Source organism: Lolium rigidum, chromosome 2, assembly GCF_022539505.1.
Source record: "Lolium rigidum isolate FL_2022 chromosome 2, APGP_CSIRO_Lrig_0.1, whole genome shotgun sequence".
Taxonomy (NCBI): domain Eukaryota; kingdom Viridiplantae; phylum Streptophyta; class Magnoliopsida; order Poales; family Poaceae; genus Lolium; species Lolium rigidum.
In genome coordinates this window covers 224,262,915-224,281,951 of record NC_061509.1, presented here as the reverse complement: position 1 = coordinate 224,281,951, position 19,037 = coordinate 224,262,915, and the positions used below count along the sequence as shown (strand labels likewise).

Sequence of the window (19,037 nt, the reverse complement as noted above, 5' to 3'; positions counted from 1 at the left end):
TTCAGAACTTCAGAAGTGTTGGCGATTTCTCAAGGATAGGAGCAGCCACAAATATTTTCGCTGCTCCGAATCTGATCTATATTACTGTTTCCCGCGACAAACTGATAATATACAGCAAATAAACATCACAAAGAACATCCAAAGAGCCACAGAAAGGAAAAAAGGGGGTGAAACTGGCTAATCTACAATCTCTGAATCCCGGATGTACAAGCATGCCTAGCTGCCTAGGCACCAGGCCTGCAAACAAATCCCCTGCAATTCTATGTCCCAAAGGATCGTGCTGCAAGAAGGATGCACACGATTTCTGCAAGTCGTCCTCGGTGCTCCTCACCGAAGAATTTGGTCTCACCAACATGGCATGATTAGACCTCAATGGTGTTCATGTTGGAGTTCAATGACCACTTCTAGTGATTCTTGTGAGGCCGGTCTGTTTTCTCGGCCTCCAGTACGATCACGATGAATAGGCAGTATCCAGTGAGGTGATCGACTGACAGAGCTCTCAGGGTGGCCAAGTAACCGTGGGGGGCTAGGGGCAGGGGAAGCAGTAGCTTTTCCACCGGGTAATTCCAGCGAGATTCGGCAGATTGGGCAAGTCGTCTGCTTTTGTAACCATGTGTCTATACAGGAAAGGTGAAAATTATGTCTGCATGTGGGCATGATCCGCAGAATCTCTTTCTCGTTGTATTCACCCAAACATATGGAGCACCTGTTGAAGAAAAGAAACAAAAAAACAAGAAACTTGTTACTTGTTTGATTCAGAAGTCACATGTGAGCATTCTACACACATATCACAGTACATATAAAGAATGGGAAAGAATCCTTATCGAGCAGGTAGCAGAACCCAAAAGGAATTTTTTTCACATGATTTTTTGGTGTTCCTTAGGGAAGACTGTATAACAAATGATATCTTCTAGGGAAGAAACTAACTCGATGAAGCCATAGATATGGACAAGAAATGAAGAAAAACATGCCATCTTCTAGTATTCTTTTCACCGAATAAATTCTTGACTCGAATTTCAAGAGAATCAAGTATATGAGATTGAAATAAGGCTAGTCGTGCCTATCTAGTACATAATGAAATCCATTTTGAAGGTTCATTATTTAGATGTCACAAAAGGTTATGTTGGATTATTATGCGAGGTTTCAGTGGTAAGCTACCAGACCTTCTCATTTCCTTTCTTCAATTGAAGACAACGAAAGAGTAACAAGGGACAGTCTTGTAAATCTCACCCAAGAAACATAGTACATAATTTGGTTGTTGCATTTTAAATAGCCTACAAATATCAACTGCAAAGCTAGCAAGTGAGGTGCATTTTAATTTGGGTTTTGCAATTCAGTTTCTAACTGAAGCACCTGACCAGCTGTCCAGTATACATGCTTCATAAGTTGGGTGATAACTCGTAGCTTCGAGCACCGTACCATCACAATTTTAAAATACTCCTTCCTTTCACTAATGTAAGAGCATTTAGATATTTCAAAGTGGATTATATATATAACCAAAATGAGTGAACCTACACACTAAAACGAGTCTAGATACCTGTATTTATGAAAAAAAAAGCTAAAAGGTCTTATATTATTGAAAGGAGGGGGTATAATTTTGCAGCTGTTTGATACTTTACACATTGTGTTCTTCTGCATTCTAACTGACACCTTGTAAGTGCTTTGAGCAAAATATGAGATAAATAGGAGCAGAAAATATAGCAGTAGTCAGCACTAGATCATACAGTGTACTTACTGGGCATCATCTTTTGAATGGAAGGCCTCAGAGCTATACGTCATCGTAGGAATCGCAGCAACAACAAAAGGTTCCAACCCACTGCAGGTATGCTCAATCTGTTAACACAATAAAATGAGTTATGCCAAGTTCAGAACTATCAGGTAACTGTAAGTAAACTGACCCACATGATCACAAAGCACAAGCATAATTCCTATGATGGGTATACATTTTTTAACTGAAAATTTGCAATTGTTTAGTAACCTCAAGCACCGCCTTTTCATTTCAGGCGACACAACAAGAAATAAAAGCAAAAAAAACAATATGATAGTGTGTGCACACCGGTGGCGGCATGTGTCGCCCTTCGACCACGGGGGCGGCACACCGGTGTGGTCGCCCCAGTCTTGGCTATCCGACGCCCTTCGACTGTGCTTGGTCTCGGCGGCACATCGCCCTTCGGCTTCGCCGGCGGCACACCGGTGTCGCCGCACGGTATCGGCTATCCGATGCCTTTCGACTGTGCCAGGACGCCTCTTGGTGTGCTTCTGTAGGTGTCCAAGTATTCCACTACCTGCTCCCTTGGTCTGCCTGCTTGCGGTGTGGTTCTCACCGGAGTTCCTCGTCTGGTGGTTGGCTTGAGGTCCTCGGGATGGCCCCTAGTTGTGGCTTTGCTCGGTTCGTGCTAGTGGCATGACTCGTTTCTGCGTCGCCCTTCGACCATGGAGTCGGCACACCGGTGTCGTCGCCCCAGTCTCGGCTATCCGACGCCCTTCGACTGAGCTTTGGTCTCGGTTTCTGCAGGTCCTTCGTCATTGCCCGTCGCTCACCATGCCAAGTCGTAGGGGTCTTCCTTTGAGGTGCTGGCCTCCCGGGGGGTTCGGTTGGCTTCGGATGCCTACCTCCCCTTTCCTTTGTGTTTTTCTAGTTTTTGTTTTTTTTTCTGTATTTTGTTTGTCTTCTCCTCTCCTGTATCCCCCTGTATTTCCTTCAAGCTGTTTGTAAGAACATGGGCCTTCAAGGCTACTTTCGTGGAATGCAACAAGCGGTGGGGATTTTTCCCCCCCGTAAACCTCGAAAAAAAAATAGTGTGTGCAACAAAGCAAAGAAACATGGAGAGCATCTTACTACTTTAGAGTGCCTGCAAGATTGGCACTTGTGATGGCGTCGGTCAATCAATGAATGGTATGCTCAACTTATTGCAAGAATTCTGAATGAGCTAAATTACACTCCTCAGTCATATATAAATGTGTGGGGGCAACTTTGCATCATCTTTCTCTAATTATCAAATATCGAGCTGTGGATGAAATGTAGGGACTAGGAAGGGGCATAATGGGCTATGTGCATACCCTTCCGTGGAAGGTTTTCAAGGCAAAGTTATACCATAACAAACTTAGTGAAATGAAACTGGAGATAGGGATTTAAAAAACGTGGCACATGTGTAGCTTTTCGGAAGGCAAATCCTTCCATTTATGCAGTATAATTTTTCAGCTGGAAAGTTGGGCTGAGTGCATGACTGTAAAGCTGTGATATTCCAAAGGAGACCATGCTGGCAAGAATCCGGTTCTAACTTGTCTCAAGCAATTAATTCAGAATACACTTTACATACAACACATTCACGATAGACAGTTTAATCACTTTTCCACTAACCTGTCTAGATGTACAAAAGAAAGTTAGAGAAAAAAGCAAGCCAGAAATGTTCACGCCTGCATTGTTCAGGTTAAGAGCGCAAGCAATCACAGTGTCCATTATTCTCCTAATCATACGGCCTAACTCTGAAGATCATACGGCCTGACTCTGAAGATCACACGGTTGGAAATGGTCAATCATTTTGCAGTACAGTTGGACCGATAAGGACTGCATAAAGCTTGGAATTATTTTATTTTTGACCAGCCAATATGTTTAGTCATGTTAGTGAGCTTTCAACTTCACACAGAGGATTGGTGGATAAAAAAAAAGCATACTTATTGTGAGTAAGAACTAAAGTGAATGCAGAAGAGCGCACTGGGTAGTATGCATATGCAACCCTGATTCGAGGGCGCCAGCAATGCGCTTCTAACAGCTACTGATCACTTGAATTGAACTTTTGCGTGTTCATCCAATGAAAAAGAAAACGATAGACGATCGCGAATTAAGTAGGCGCGCGGCAATGACGCGCGCCGATCTCCATCGGATACGGCCATGCGTCCACATCGGTCAGCAACACACGCGTAGACAGGCAGGATGCCGATATGCTAGCGGTGATAGACAGAAGTAGCTCACCGTGCGATCGAGATCCGCGGCGCGGAACTCGACGTCGAAGTCGAAGGGCGCCATGGCCCGTGCGGCGGCGGCGACGGCCGCGCCCGCGTCGGCGTCGCTCTCTGCCCGCACGGCGCGGCCGCAGATGAGGCGCGCGCAGACGAAGACGATGAAGGTGGCGCTCATGCCGAAGCCGATCACCGTGGTCACCAGATTCAGCCCCGACCCCAGCATCCCGCCGCCAGGGCCAGCAGCAGGATCAGCACGCGCGGGCGCGGCGAGCGAGACGAGCAAGCGTGTTCGGGTGGGTGGCGGTGTCACGGCAGCTGCTGCTTGAGCAGGATGCTGCGGCGTATAAGAGCGGCGCGGCTGGGGCCGAGGCGGGTGTCCATGGACGGGGCGCGGGGTTTGGGATTTGGGACTTGCGTGGGCCGCTGGCAAGGAATGATGCGGCGCGGGCACCGGGCGGGCGGCGGGTGGGAAATGGAATCCGGGAGGTTGGTGGGGGGAGTATCTTGCTGTGGCTTGTGAGCCTTGCGCTGCCTACGCCGTGTTGCCGATCGCGCCTCTGGTTCTCCGGTCACCCGCTTGAGATCTCTCTCTCTGACGCGGGGCCAAGGCTACCACGGCAGTCAGTGAGGCCGACGCTGCTGCCTCTGGATAGGAAGTAGAGGAACGCGTGGGGCGGCGGGAGCCACCGGGACAGGTGGGGCTTACGCGCCGGGGAATACTCCAAGATTGGGCAGTCGCTGGTCGCCAAGCTGACTCACCGATGCTATAGAACGACGAGACGGGTATGACGCGATATTCTCTTCGTCTGCGGCTATGCTACGTGGGAATTCCTGCATTGCCCCCGGCACTTCTCTACATTGACCTAGGTTGAAAAAATGGGTCGGGCCATTAGGGGCATCCAGACGCAAACGGTGAATCGAAGGCTAATTTCGTGTTCGCGCCCGACGCAAACGGATTAATAACCGAAATATGTCGAGTCGCTGAAGATTGGACAGGCATGCTTGGAAGTATTGAGTGTATGCATTGAAATTGGCAGAACTCACGAATGCATGGCACGGACAATATTGCGAAAATAGTCGTGATCCAACAATTGTGCCTGAGGCTGTTGCTTCGGAGTACTTGTCGATTTGGCATTGTTTTGTTTTACAACAATGCTACAATTAGGAAAATTTTACGGGATGAGGTGTAGGACTTTGGCTGGTGTAAATTTTCTCCCTCCCTTAATTACAGGAACCATAATCAATCCCTGATCTTCACGTTTCCGTAACTTAAATCCCGTAACTTTACGTACGTGTAGCATTACCGGTTTTTTTGGGTTGTCGGGTTCTCTCAATGACATAAATTTGTTGCACAAGTCTTGTCTTTTTGCCAGTCTAGCTACTGCTGATGCTACTGGGGTGCAACTACACCTTCAATGGGCATGATTATTACACAATAAGATGCTTTCTTTCAGACGTCATATATAATTCATGGTCAACATTTTTGAAGACCATCTCAGAACCAACAACAAGAAAGGAGGCTGAATTTGCCAAGGCACAGGAGGCATGCTAGAAACAAATCGAGAGAGCTTTTGGTGTTTTGCAAGCTAGATTTGCAATTCTTTGTGGTCCAGGTCATTCTTGGGACAAAATGAATCTCAACGACATGTGTGATTCTCCACAATATGATCAGCGATGATGAGAGGGACTCAAACTTGGATTTCTTCTATACCAATGTTGGTAGCCGTGTGAAGCCAACACGAAATCCGGATTGTATCGATCCAAGTATTTTTGATACATACCGGCGGATTTAAGCCTTGTCGCTTCCATTTCACATATAGCCGGAGGCTGTCGCTGGCTCGACCGAGCCGATGACAAGGAGAGTCGCATGAGCTACGAGATGGGTTGGGGTCGATTGGGATGGCTCGACTTAGCTAGCGATGGCTGGCGGCTAGGTGGTGTCCATGGCAGTGCTAGGGAGGGCGCGACGAGGCTGAAAGGAGGAGGGGAGGGAGATCTTCGGCGGCGGCAACGGGGAGGCCGGAAAAGCAGTCATTGAAATGTCCCTCCTGCCAAGCCAATCGCGGCGTATACAGGACACACTCGGTTTGGCCGCTTTTAATGGAGTATAAAGGGACATAAGCTGCGGAAATTAAAAAATTATATTTCGAAATGTCGAAAGATTTTGACAAAAAGTTCTACATGTACATCTCCATGATATACGTGTGTTCGTCAAATTTTGCGAGGAACCAATATTTTCGTGTTCTATGTAAAAATGAGAAAAATCATCTTCTAAAAAGGCTTATTTTTAATATTGAATTTTTTTCTTTTACACACGCCACACGACAAGTGGATTTTTCATGAAACGACTTTGCAAGCGCGTAGCACGGGAAGTTGTACATGGAAATTTTTTGTTTCACTTTTTTTAAAATTCCAGTATATATAACATGTATTTCAAAACGCAAAATCTATTTCTTGTTGGGGCACTCCCTTGTCTTAGACAGTGCTCCCTCATCTCCTCCGTCGCTTTCTCATCGTGTGGTCCAAAAAAGAACCGTCGCTTCCCGACAAAATAGGTGTCGGTTCCTGTTTGAACTCCACCTCCTTGCTCTCGTTTCATCCCCAACCTCTCGCCCTCCCGTTCTCCTCCTCGCCTCCCTCCACTGTCGATTCGGGGTCTTGCGGCGATTTCCCTCTAGCGGGGAACCACGGCCGAATCCCCTAGTGTATCTCGAGTGGGCGTCGTCAAGTTTCGTCGGCGTGGCTCCGCTCGTCGGCGCCGCGTTGCGGATCGCCGATTTTGCGGTGGGGGTTCTCGTTGCTGGAGGTTTTACCACGCTGCGCTTCCCCGAATCGAAGATTCTGAGGCCGCCGAACGTCGTCGGCGAGTAGCCGACCGCGAATCGACGATTTCCAAGGCTGGGTGTGTTGTCGGCAGAGCATTCGGGGAAGGAGAGCACCGTCTTCGTAGCTGTGGTAAGCACTTCTACATCGATTGTTCTTACTTTTGGGGTTGCGCCGCTTCTCGTCGGACCTCGAATCGAAGAACGAGAAGCAACCCATCGTGCTCCTCCCCATCGCCCGCCTGCGCAGGCCCGCCGATTCACTCCGTGACCTACTAGCTGACTCGAATCCTGCGGTGCTTTTGCTGCCTGTATGCGGCTGCCTCTCGGCGGTGCGGCGAGGCGTTGATTGCGTAGGCCGCGTGCGATGGGTTGCTTCGATTTTGATTTTCGCATGGTCTGGTGCTTTTTGATTTCCTGTTCATATGACTGTTCTCGGCTAGTTAGACACGCGGATTTACTTCTCTGTGCACCATTGCTCCTGTTCTCGTCTTCCTAGGTCATGGATGTGTTCGTGGTTCGTATATGTGTGATTTGTAGTAGTCATGTCTTCGGAATTTGTGAAGCTACTACACCTCCCGACCATAGTGTTCATGTGTTTGCTGCATGTTCATCCTCGTATGGATGTGGTGATGATTACATGTATGAAAATGGTGATTTATACATCCTATTGCATCTTTGTACATTTGCAATACATAAACTAAGCATTGTTCTGCTGCATGTTTACTTTTTATTTGGATGTAAAAAGTTTTCAGTATATACATACTTTGGGTATGAAAAATTGTCAGTATATACATCCTTTTGGGTATCAAAAATTGTCAGTATATTCATCATGTTAGCATATTCATCATCCCACTTATATGGGATGTAATTTTTTTTGCCATACTTTATAAAGGGATGTAAAAAATTATCATTACTTACATCCTATGGCTATTTTAACACTTCATATGGCTCTTTAAATTTTGATCATAGACAAGTGTGGATGATTTTCATGGAGGATGTATAATTTGCATAATTAATACATCATTGTTATCTATGGCATGTAATTTTTGGATCACTTTTATTTTTTGCATGTGTTAAATATTTATTGCTCAAGCACATGTGTTAACTCAGCCATGTTCATTGTGTTTGTTTTCAGGTCCTGTCCTTTTGTACAAGCTTACTTCTCTAACAGCATTTTCAAGTTCACGATGGTACGGCAGATGGTTTTCATTTTTGCTTTTTTTTCATGACTATATGTTCCTGTTCTTTTCAGCTAAAAGGAGTTTTTTATGTTGTGCTTGTTGTGCTGCAGGAATCGTCACGCAAAAAACTGTCCAACGCAGGCCAGTCTAAATTCACTAAGATGAAAGCAAAGTTGCAGCTCCAGCATAAAGTCAGTGCTGATGGAACCCACCAAGATCATCAAACTGCATCTGAATTACCAGAAATCAAGGAAGTTCCAGCTGTAGATGAGGAAGTTCCAGCTGTAGATGAACATGTTGGAAGTGCAGCTGCTGATATTGGCGATGCCCAGGCATTATCAAAAAAGAAGAACCATGTTTGTATATATTCTCATGATTTTGTTCAGTTTCTTTTAATTTGGATTACATTTTTTTACATCGAACTATACTTTCTTGATTCGTATGGCTGATAGAAGTTTCCTCTCATGTTTTTGGCAGAGCAATCTCTTTAATCGATCATCTCCCATGAAGATTGTACGGTTCTGTAAGGACTTTACTGAAGATCAACTTTCTTTGTTGGTGACTTCTGGTTTTGGACAGATTGCCAAGATGAAGTGTTCGAAACTCAATCCTGCGCTTTGCCATTTCTTGATGGATCATTTTGATCCACATGGGTGCGCTCTGGATTTCGGTGAAAGGGGTAGAATTCCTGTTACTCCGGATTCTGTTGTGAAGGTTCTTGGTGTTCCCATGGGCAATACTGATGTCCCTTATACACTGGATGTCGACGCCACGAGCCCGATACTCGGAGATGCTTGGGATTAAGGATGGTGTCCAACCTAATGTCACTTTCATTGAGAAGCAATTAGGACCATCATTTCCTGCGTACACTTGCATATCTTCGGAAGTTTGTGATATATGTTATCAGCTCTGTTTTTGCGCCAACAAGCTGGAATAAAGGTCAGCCCAAAGTGCTATCCTCCCGTGATCAACACGAGAGGCTATTAAAACATTGAATTGGGCCAAGTTCGTTGTTGACATACTGGTTCAGACTGCAGATGCAAAGATCAGTAAGAATTGGTTCAAGGCTTGCATGCCATATATCATGGTTAGTTTTCTAAAAATAGCCAAAGTTTTTGTTTGTTCCTTTTTTACATGCAGAGAGAAGTTTTTGTACAAGTTGTAATGTGCATAATGTGTTCCTGCAGATATTGTATCTTGATTCATTGGAAATAACTTCAGTAGATGTGCCGGAGGATGGTACTAGATGTTGTGTCTGGACAAATCAGATGGTCAGGCTTGTTTCTGATTTGGACACGGACAACAATGGGAACTTTGGTGCATTACAGGTTTGTCCTCATTTATTTTCCAATTTTTTATGTTTTGTTTTTGGTAGTTTGTATTCTCAACGGGCTTTGTATGTTTATTCCCCCTTTCTGCTGATTTTATTTTATGCTGCATATACATCTCAAGCCTTGTTTCAGGGTAAAAAATCCCTGTTCACAACAGAACCTACTCAGGTGGACAAGTTCATAAGACGTTTTTTGCCATCTAATAACTCCAATTTGGTATGTACTAACTTTTAACCCTGGAGTATTATACATTGACATATACATGAGTATATTCTGATCATACATTCCTCAATTTTTTGTTTTTGTTTTAGGATGTGGAAAAGTACAGGCCGGCTGTTATTAATATGTGCACAATTTTCGAAGAAGGTCTGGCAGCATTCATCAAATCTTTGGGTGCCACAGATGAGAAAGGCAACACAAGCAACAGTGGTCAACCGATTGTTGTCCAACCAATATTGGTCCAAACTGAGGCTAACCCCAAGAGGAGAAGAATTACACGTCGGAAAAAAGATGATTGCCAAGAAAGTAAACAGAATCAAAAAGACGTGGAAGTGCCTGCAGAAGTTGTCCCTGATCCTGCTAATACATCAGTTGTCCCTGATCCTGCAGAAGTTGTCCATGACCCTGCAGAAGTTGTCCCTGATCTTGCAGAAGTTGTCCCTGAAGAACAAATGGATGTAAATTCAGAGTTGCCACATGTTGTGTCCATTTGCAATTCAAAGAAGAGGAAAGCTGATGACAGTTGCATGCCTGATGACAAAGCTGACAGGAGTAAGCTGCAACATACCCAGGCAGAGTGTGCTGGTGATGTGCAAACTCACACACCTGATGATGCACTGAAGAAGCTGCAAATTTATGGTTCGGTGTCTAGTTCTAAAGCAGAAGGCCATTCATCAGATAAGGGGGAATCATTTCCACCTTCATCGTTGACAACGAGCACTCTACCGACATCATAGGAAATCAAGATGATGAGAAACACAAGCTTGATGGAGCTGCAGCCTACTGTTGTTGGTACACCTCCGAAGAAGAATGCACTCCAACAGGGGTAGGAGGCCACTGACTAGGTCAATGTCTCCTATGATTGCGCATGTCAGTTCAGAATTTAGTCCCAAGAATAGGAGACAAAGAAATGTTGTTGCAAAGATAGTGGCCGATAGTCCAAGGAGATTAACAAGATTTGCTACAGCTCTAGCAAAGGCAAATGCTGTACATGCGGGGATGCCCGCGGAACCTCAAGTTGATCTGCCAGTTTGGACCACCAGTTTGGCACCTCGGAAACAAACTCAGAGAGGAAACAACGAGAGCTAATTGAGGATTGCCCCTCTTTTGATCTGGGATTCGAAACCCAAGGAAATGAAGGTGCATCTGCAGTTGAAACAGAGGGAGCACTCAAAGAATCTCAAGAACTGGTTATTATTTCAAGCAATGAGGACAGTGGTGACTCTCTAGACAAGATTTACGCAAATGTTGAAATGCCAGTCAAGACACCAAATGCAGTAGCCAAGTCCGCTGCTGAGCATGTGCTTGTTGAATCTGTGGGACCAAATAGCTCCACGCCCATCCCTCAAGCACATAAGAAGAGGATTGTTAAGCCTGCCCAAAACCAGAAGTCACCATATGTGGAGTGTAGCAAGAAGGAGATTGCAACAAAGTATACAAATGAGGTCTACAACAGAGTCTGTGCATATGGTGGTGAGACCAAAGATGACCTTAACAAAAAACCACATCATTGACAATGGTAGTTTCTACATCCATCTGAGAGATCTTGCCGATTCTGTTAGGCCAGGAGCTTTGTTGAGCAACTCCACATGTGAAATGGCACTTCGAGTACTTGCTCCCGAAATGGCTGCCAAGAAGAAGCACGTGATGCCATTATGGGTAGCGGTGAGTTTCCAAACAACATTTTACATTTCCTTTTTACATTTATTTTTCTCCACATTATAGAACCATTTTTGGTTTTCTTACTTTCTGTGTGTTCTGCTCATTACTTTTTGTGCATGTAACATTGAATTACTGAAGACTAAGCTCAGGGGTGTCTGATACGTCTCAAACGTATCTATAATTTCTTATGTTCCATGCTAGTTTTATGACAATACTCACATGTTTTATATACACTTTACATCATTTTGATGCATTTTCCGGCACTAACCTATTAACAAGATGCCAAAGCGCCAGTTCCTGTTTTCTGCTGTTTTTGGTTTCAGAAATCTTACACAGGAAATATTCTCGGAATTGGACGAAACAAAAGCCCACGGTCTTATTTTGCACGGAGCCTTCCAGAAGTCCGAGGAGGAGACGAAGAGGGGCCGCGAGGCGCCCACACCCTAGGGCGGCGTGGTGGGGCCCCTGGCTGCGCCGGCCTGTGGGGTGGGCCCCTCGGCCGCCTCCCGACTCTGCCCCTTCGCCTATTTATTCACTCTGTCGCGAAAACCCTAGTACCGAGAGCCACGATACGAGAAAACATACTGTGACGCCGTTGCCGCCAATCCCATCTCGGGGATTCGGGAGATCGCCTCCGGCACCTCGCTCGAGAGGGGAATCATCACCGGATGACTCTACATCATCATGCCCGCCTCCGGATTGATGCGTGAGTAGTTCATCCTTGGACTATGGGTCCATAGCAGTAGCTAGATGGTTGTCTTCTCCTCTTGTGCTATCATGTTTAGATCTTGTGAGCTGCCTATCATAATCAAGATCGTCTATTTGTAATGCTACATGTTGTGTTTGTTGGGATCCGATGAATATGGAATACTATGTCAAGTTGATTATTGATCTATCATATATGTGTTGTTTATGATCGTGCATGCTCTCCGTTGCTAGTAGAGGCTCTGCCAAATTGATACTTGTAACTCCAAGAGGGAGTATTTATGCTCGATAGTGGGTTCATGCCTCCATTGAATCTGGGACGAGTGACGGAAAGTTCTAAGGTTATGGATGTGTCTGTTGCCACTAGGGATAAAACATCAATGCTTTGTCTAAGGATATTTGTGTTGATTACATTACGCACCATACTTAATGCAATTGTCTGTTGTTTGCAACTTAATACTGGAAGGGGTGCGGATGCTAACCCGAAGGTGGACTTTTTAGGCATAGATGCATGCTGGATAGCGGTCTATGTTCTTTGTCGTAATGCCCTAAGTAAATCTCATAGTAGTCATCATGATATGTATGTGCATTGTTATGCCCTCTCTATTTGTCAATTGCCCAACTGTAATTTGTTCACCCAACATGCTATTTATCTTATTGGAGAGACACCACTAGTGAACTGTGGACCCCGGTCCATTCTTTTACATCTGAAATACAATCTACTGCAAACTCTGTTCTATGTTGTTCTTCACAAAAACATCATTCTCCACACCATACGTTTAATCCTTTGTTTACAACAAGCCGGTGAGATTGACAACCTCACTGTTAAGTTGGGGCAAAGTATTTTGGTTGTGTTGTGTAGGTTCCACGTTGGCGCCGGAATCCCTGGTGTTGCGCCGCACTACACTCCTTCACCAACAACCTTCACGTGACCTTCATCTCCTACTGGTTCGATAACCTTGGTTTCTTACTGAGGGAAAACTTGCTGCTGTACGCATCACACCTTCCTCTTGGGGTTCCCAACGGACGTGTGCTTCACGCGTTATCAGTGTCATGCGCATTCATGATAGAAGTGTTAAGAAAATATTCAAATGTACAGATGAAAATCGTTTGGATCATAAAGAGCGGGTTAGAATGTAACATTCTTCTCCATTTTAATTCTATTTCATAACACATTTTCCCTTCTCCCCGCACTTACTATATGTACTTTCTACTTGATGTATGCAGGTCATGTTTCCAGTTTTGCAAGATCGTGTTGAATCTGAAGGCTGAAAGGTTTGAGGTGTTCGATTCAATTAGGGCTAAAGGTAACCGTGGATTACAGAAAGATTATAGGGCTATTATTGGTTCAATAAAGTACATGTGGGCTGAAAACTACATCGAGTCCAAGATTAAAATTGACAAATGGCCTATAGTGCACATCGATACTCCAATGCAGAAGACAACGTAAGTTCAACTCACTGGCCGTCATTTTCTTTTATTTTTTTGTTTTACCAATGTTTCAGTATCACAACTACTTACATCCTAAATTCACTTTTTAAGAATGTGAAGCTACTACACCTCCCGACCATAGTGTTCATGTGTTTGCTGCATGTTCATCCTCGTATGGATGTGGTGATGATTACATGTATCAAAATGGTGATTTATACATGCTATTGCATCTTTGTACATTTGCAATACACAAACTAAGCATTGTTCTGCTGCATGTTTACTTTTTATTTGGATGTAAAAAATTGTCAGTATATACATCCTTTTGGGTATCAAAAAATGTCAGTATATTCATCATGTTAGCATATTCATCATCCCACTTATACATCCTAAATTCACTTTTTTGTATGATGTGCCTAGGTATGATTGCGGGTACTTCATGCTCAAGTTCATTGAGATGTGGAATGGTAGGAAAATGCTTGCTGCAATCAACCCATTGGAGATGCCTATCATCAGGAAGCAGTACACCCTAAAGTGGCTTGAATGGAGCGAAAACATTGTACCATGGGCAGAACTTCTGTTCTAAATTCACCTACATGTAAGAAACTTCACAATTCTTTTTCTGTTTCAACCAGTATGGCAGATGTATTTTTTAATTGAAATATATACATCCTTGAATCTCATTGTGTATTACCTTTTTGTTCTCCAGAACATACATGCACAAACCTCTTTCTTTGCTAGGGGGTGTAAAACATGTATAAGTCCGCATCTCATAGTTTCACCTATGTAATAGTTTTATTTAAATGAAACCACTTAAATAGTAGGTCTCACAATCTATTTTCCAAGCAGAATGCAAACCATACATTTGCCACCAAGTCTCACATAAACAAAATTAAATGTACTAAATTACAAGACGCATTATTTTCTATTACATAGGAAACTTGCACCAACTATATCATATCCCGGAAGAAGTTGATCTCTTTTGGTTCCGAAAAACAGTACTGATCTTTGATGGGCATTCAGCAGTACTGTGTTGTGCAGAACCACAAGCTTTGCATTTGACAAGTTTTGAAGCCTTCAGATGCAGCCCTGGCTTCTTCCATTTTTCTTCAGGATGCCCTTTAGTGGTAGTCATAATAGGATCCCTTACATGTTGGTACTGGGTGTTGCTCCCTTGGCCATCATCACCTACATTTTCAGCACCCGACGACTCCCCTTGATTTTTAGTTTGTTTTCTCTTTTCATTTCTCTTGGAGGCTGCACTAATTTTCATTGCAGACAATTCTTTACCCAACTCACGCATGTACTTATCAGCTAAAGCTGTAGCTTTTTCTGATTCAGCCACTATTTTTGCATAATCTGTCCAGTTGTTACAAAGTGTTCCGTACCGCAGAAGTTTGCGTTCTTTATTCGTCAACTTTTTGTCAACTGGAACATGAGGCAACTCCACCTTCTCTGGCACAATATCATCTGGGGAAATTGTCCATCTAGGTATGATGTAGTGGTCTGGAATTTCTTGAACAACACCTAATTGAGCCATTACTCTCAACACATGACAGCACAATATACCATCCCTTTTGATTTTTTCACACTCACAATTGTAAATGCCTTCACTCAAGTTTGCTTCCACTTTGTAGCTTCTTTTCCCATATCCATAAACATAGCCTGGCACAACATTGAACTGTTGCCCATCTAAAAGGTTTACATTATAAGATGTTACTTTGCGAATCTCAGCCCGGAAACGCAAGTATATAGGCATCGTGTACACATTAAAGGCGTGTTCTTCTAGAGGCCATTCTCCCCACATCCTTAGGATCTTGTCCTCATCCTTGAATTCATTTGAATCTACTGCCACATCAATGCTCTCCTGAAGCTTCCTGTACTGCTCAAAAAAGTGGAACAGACTGTTGTGCGGGCCGACATACCTTTTTAGCACCGCATTAAAGCCCTCGCTGCGCGCTGTAGTTTGTAGGAATGGGAAAAATCTGTTCTTGAAGTATGCAGGCACAAAAATGCTCTGATGTCATAAAGATCTTGCAAATGTTTATTGTCACTGACATTGTACTTCAATACCATCTCTGCCCACCTATTTTCAAACTCATCAGGTGTCATGCTGTGATCAATGGTATCATTCAACTCTAATCGTAGAGGTTCATTTTTTGACATTTCATTACCTAACACTAGCTGGGCATTTTGCATGATGTGTCATCTACAATTTCGATGACATGAATCCGGAAATATAGACAGAATGGCACTTCTCATCGCACCATCCTGATCAGTTATGATGTTAACTGGTTGGACACCATCCATAGCTTCAAGAAAAGCCTCAAATAGCCAAATATAATCTGTTTCTTGCTCATTACGTAGGAATCCATGATACGTCTCCAACGTATCGATAATTTCTTGTGTTCCATGCCACATTATTGATGTTATCTACATGTTTTATGCACACTTTATGTCATATTCGTGCATTTTCTGGAACTAACCTATTAACAAGATGCCGAAGTGCCGCTTGTCTGTTTTCTGCTGTTTTTGGTTTCAGAAATCCTAGTAAAGAAATATTCTCGGAATTGGACGAAATAAAAGCCCAGAGGCCTATTTTCTCACGAAGCTTCCGAAGTCCGAAGGAGAGACGAAGAGGGGCCACGGGGCGCCAAACCCTAGGGCGGCGCGGCCCCCCTTGGCCGCGCCGGCCCGTGGTGTGGGCCCCCGTGCCGCCTCTTGACTTGCCCTTCCGCCTACAAATAGCCTCCGTGACGAAACCCCCGCACCGAGAGCCACGATACGGAAAACATTACCGAGACGCCGTCGCCGCCGATCCCATCTCGGGGGATCCCGGAGATCGCCTCCGGCACCCTGCCGGAGAGGGGAATCATCTCCCGGAGGACTCTACACCGCCATGGTCGCCTCCGGAGTGATGAGTGAGTAGTCTACCCCTGGACTATGGGTCCATAGCAGTAGCTAGATGGTTGTCTTCTCCCCATTGTGCTATCATTGTCGGATCTTGTGAGCTGCCTATCATGATCAAGATCATCTATATGTAATTCTATATGTTGCGTTTGTTGGGATCCGATGAATAGAGAATACTTGTTATGTTGATTATCAAAGTTATGCTTATGTGTTGTTTATGATCTTGCATGCTCTCCGTTATTAGTAGATGCTCTCGGCCTAGTAGATGCTTTTAACTCCAAGAGGGAGTACTTATGCTCGATAGTGGGTTCATGCCCGCATTGACACCGGGACAATGGACGAAAAGTTCTAAGGTTGTGTTGTGCTGTTGCCACTAGGGATAAAACATTGATGCTATGTCTAAGGATGTAGTTGTTGATTACATTACGCACCATACTTAATGCAATTGTCTCGTTGCTTTGCAACTTAATACTCGGAGGGGTTCGGATGATAACCTCGAAGGTGGACTTTTTAGGCATAGATGCAGTTGGATGGCGGTCTATGTACTTTGTCGTAATGCCCAATTAAATCTCACTATACTCATCATGATATGTATGTGCATTGTCATGCTCTCTTTATTTGTCAATTGCCCAACTCGTAATTTGTTCACCCAACATGCTCGTTCGTCTTATGGGAGAGACACCTCTAGTGAACTGTGGACCCCGGTCCAATTCTCTTTACTGAAATACAATCTACTGCAATACTTGTTCTACTGTTTTCTCTGCAAACAATCATATTCCACACAATACGGTTAATCCTTTGTTACAGCAAGCCGGTGAGATTGACAACCTCACTGTTTCGTTGGGGCAAAGTAGTTTGGTTGTGTTGTGCAGGTTCCACGTTGGCGCCGGAATCTCTGGTGTTGCGCCGCACTACATCTCGCCGCCATCAACCTTCAACGTGCTTCTTGGCTCCTCCTGGTTCGATAAACCTTGGTTTCTTTTCGAGGGAAAACTTGCTCGCCGTGCTCATCATACCTTCCTCTTGGGGTTGCCCAACGAACGTGTGAAATACACGCCATCAAGCATATTTTCCGGCGCCGTTGCCGGTGAGATCAAGACACGCCGCAAGGGGAGTCTCCACTTCTCAATCTCTTTACTTTGTTTTTGTCTTGCTTTATTTTATTTACTACTTTGTTTGCTGCACTAAATCAAAATACAAAAAAATTAGTTACTTGTTTTACTTTACTTAATATCATGCATGTTTTTATTTCACTAGTTTGGCATAATGTACAAGAGTGAGCTTCTTATTCTATTTCCTGATTTAAAACATGGATTGTTTGATGCGAAAATTAAAAAACCTATGGAATCTTATTTGCATGCTGGTAGTAATATTAGTATGAACGCTTTGAACACCATTGTTGATAATGATATAGAAAGTTCTAAGCTTGGGGAAGCTGGTTTTCATGATATTTTTAGTCCCCCAAGCATTGAGGAGAAAATTTTCTTTGATGATACTTTGCCTCCTATTTCTGATGATGATAATGATAGTGGTCTTTTGATGTCACTTACTGCTGAGAGTAAATTTTGTTGTGATTATACTATGCCTCCTACACTTGATGAGAATAATAATGATAGCTACTTTGTTGAATTTGCTCCCACTACAACTAATAAAATTGATTATGCTTATGTGGAGAGTAATAATTTTATGCATGAGACTCATGATAAGAATGCTTTATGTGATAGTTATATTGTTGAGTTTGCTCATGTTGCTACTGAAAGTTATTATGAGAGAGGAAAATATGGTTGTAGAAATTTTCATGTTACTAAAATGCCTCTCTATGTGCTGAAATTTTTGAAGCTACACTTGTTTTATCTTCCTATGCTTGTTACTTTGCTCTTCATGAACTTGTTTATTTACAATATTCCTATGCATAGGAAGCATGTTAGACTTAAATGTGTTTTGAATTTGCCTCTTGATGCTCTCTTTTGCTTCAAATACTATTTCTTGCAAGTGCATCATTAAAACTGCTGAGCCCATCTTAATGGCTAAAAAGAAAGAACTTCTTGGGAGATAACCCATGTGTTATTTTGCTACAGTACTTTGTTTTTATTTGTATCTTGGAAGTTGTTTACTACTGTAGCAACCTCTCCTTATCTTAGTTTTATGTTTTGTTGTGCCAAGTTAAGCCGTTGATAGAAAAGTAAGTACTAGATTTGGATTACTGCGCAGTTCCAGATTTCTTTGCTGTCACGAATCTGAGCCCACTGCCCTGCAGGAAGCTCAGAAAATTATGCCAATTTACGTGCATGATCCTCAGATATGTACGCAACTTTCATTCAATTTGAGCATTTTCATTTGAGCAAGTCTGGTGCCATTTTAAAATTCGTCAATACGAACTGTTCTGTTTTGACAGATTCTGCCTTTTATTTCGCATTGCCTCTTTCGCTATGTTGGATGAATTTCTTTGATCCACTAATGTCCAGTAGCATTATGCAATGTCCAGAAGTGTTAAGAATGAGTGTGTCACCTCTGAATATGTCAATTTATATTGTGCACTAACCCTCTAATGAGTTGTTTCGAGTTTGGTGTGGAGGAAGTTTTCAAGGATCAAGAGAGGAGTATGATGCAACATGATCAAGGAGAGTGAAAGCTCTAAGCTTGGGGATGCACCCGGTGGTTCACCCCTGCATATATCAAGAAGACTCAAGCGTCTAAGCTTGGGGATGCCCAAGGCATCCCCTTCTTCATCAACAAATTATCGGGTTCCTCCCCTGAAACTACATTTTTATTCGGCCACATCTTATGTGCTTTTTCTTGGAGCGTCGTTTTGT

General features: G+C 43.6%; 1 protein-coding gene across 1 annotated transcript; it reads right to left on the bottom strand.

The window, feature by feature from the left end:
* LOC124693044 (RING-H2 finger protein ATL73-like) lies at positions 1-4,589 on the bottom strand. Its single transcript, XM_047226487.1, has 3 exons — positions 3,974-4,589; positions 1,736-1,833; positions 1-706 (listed from the first exon to the last, which is right to left on the bottom strand). Exons 1-3 carry the CDS (start codon positions 4,184-4,186, stop codon positions 370-372), a joined length of 648 nt encoding a protein of 215 aa, XP_047082443.1. The 5' UTR covers positions 4,187-4,589; the 3' UTR covers positions 1-369.
* Between the last annotated feature and the right edge of the window lie 14,448 nt (positions 4,590-19,037).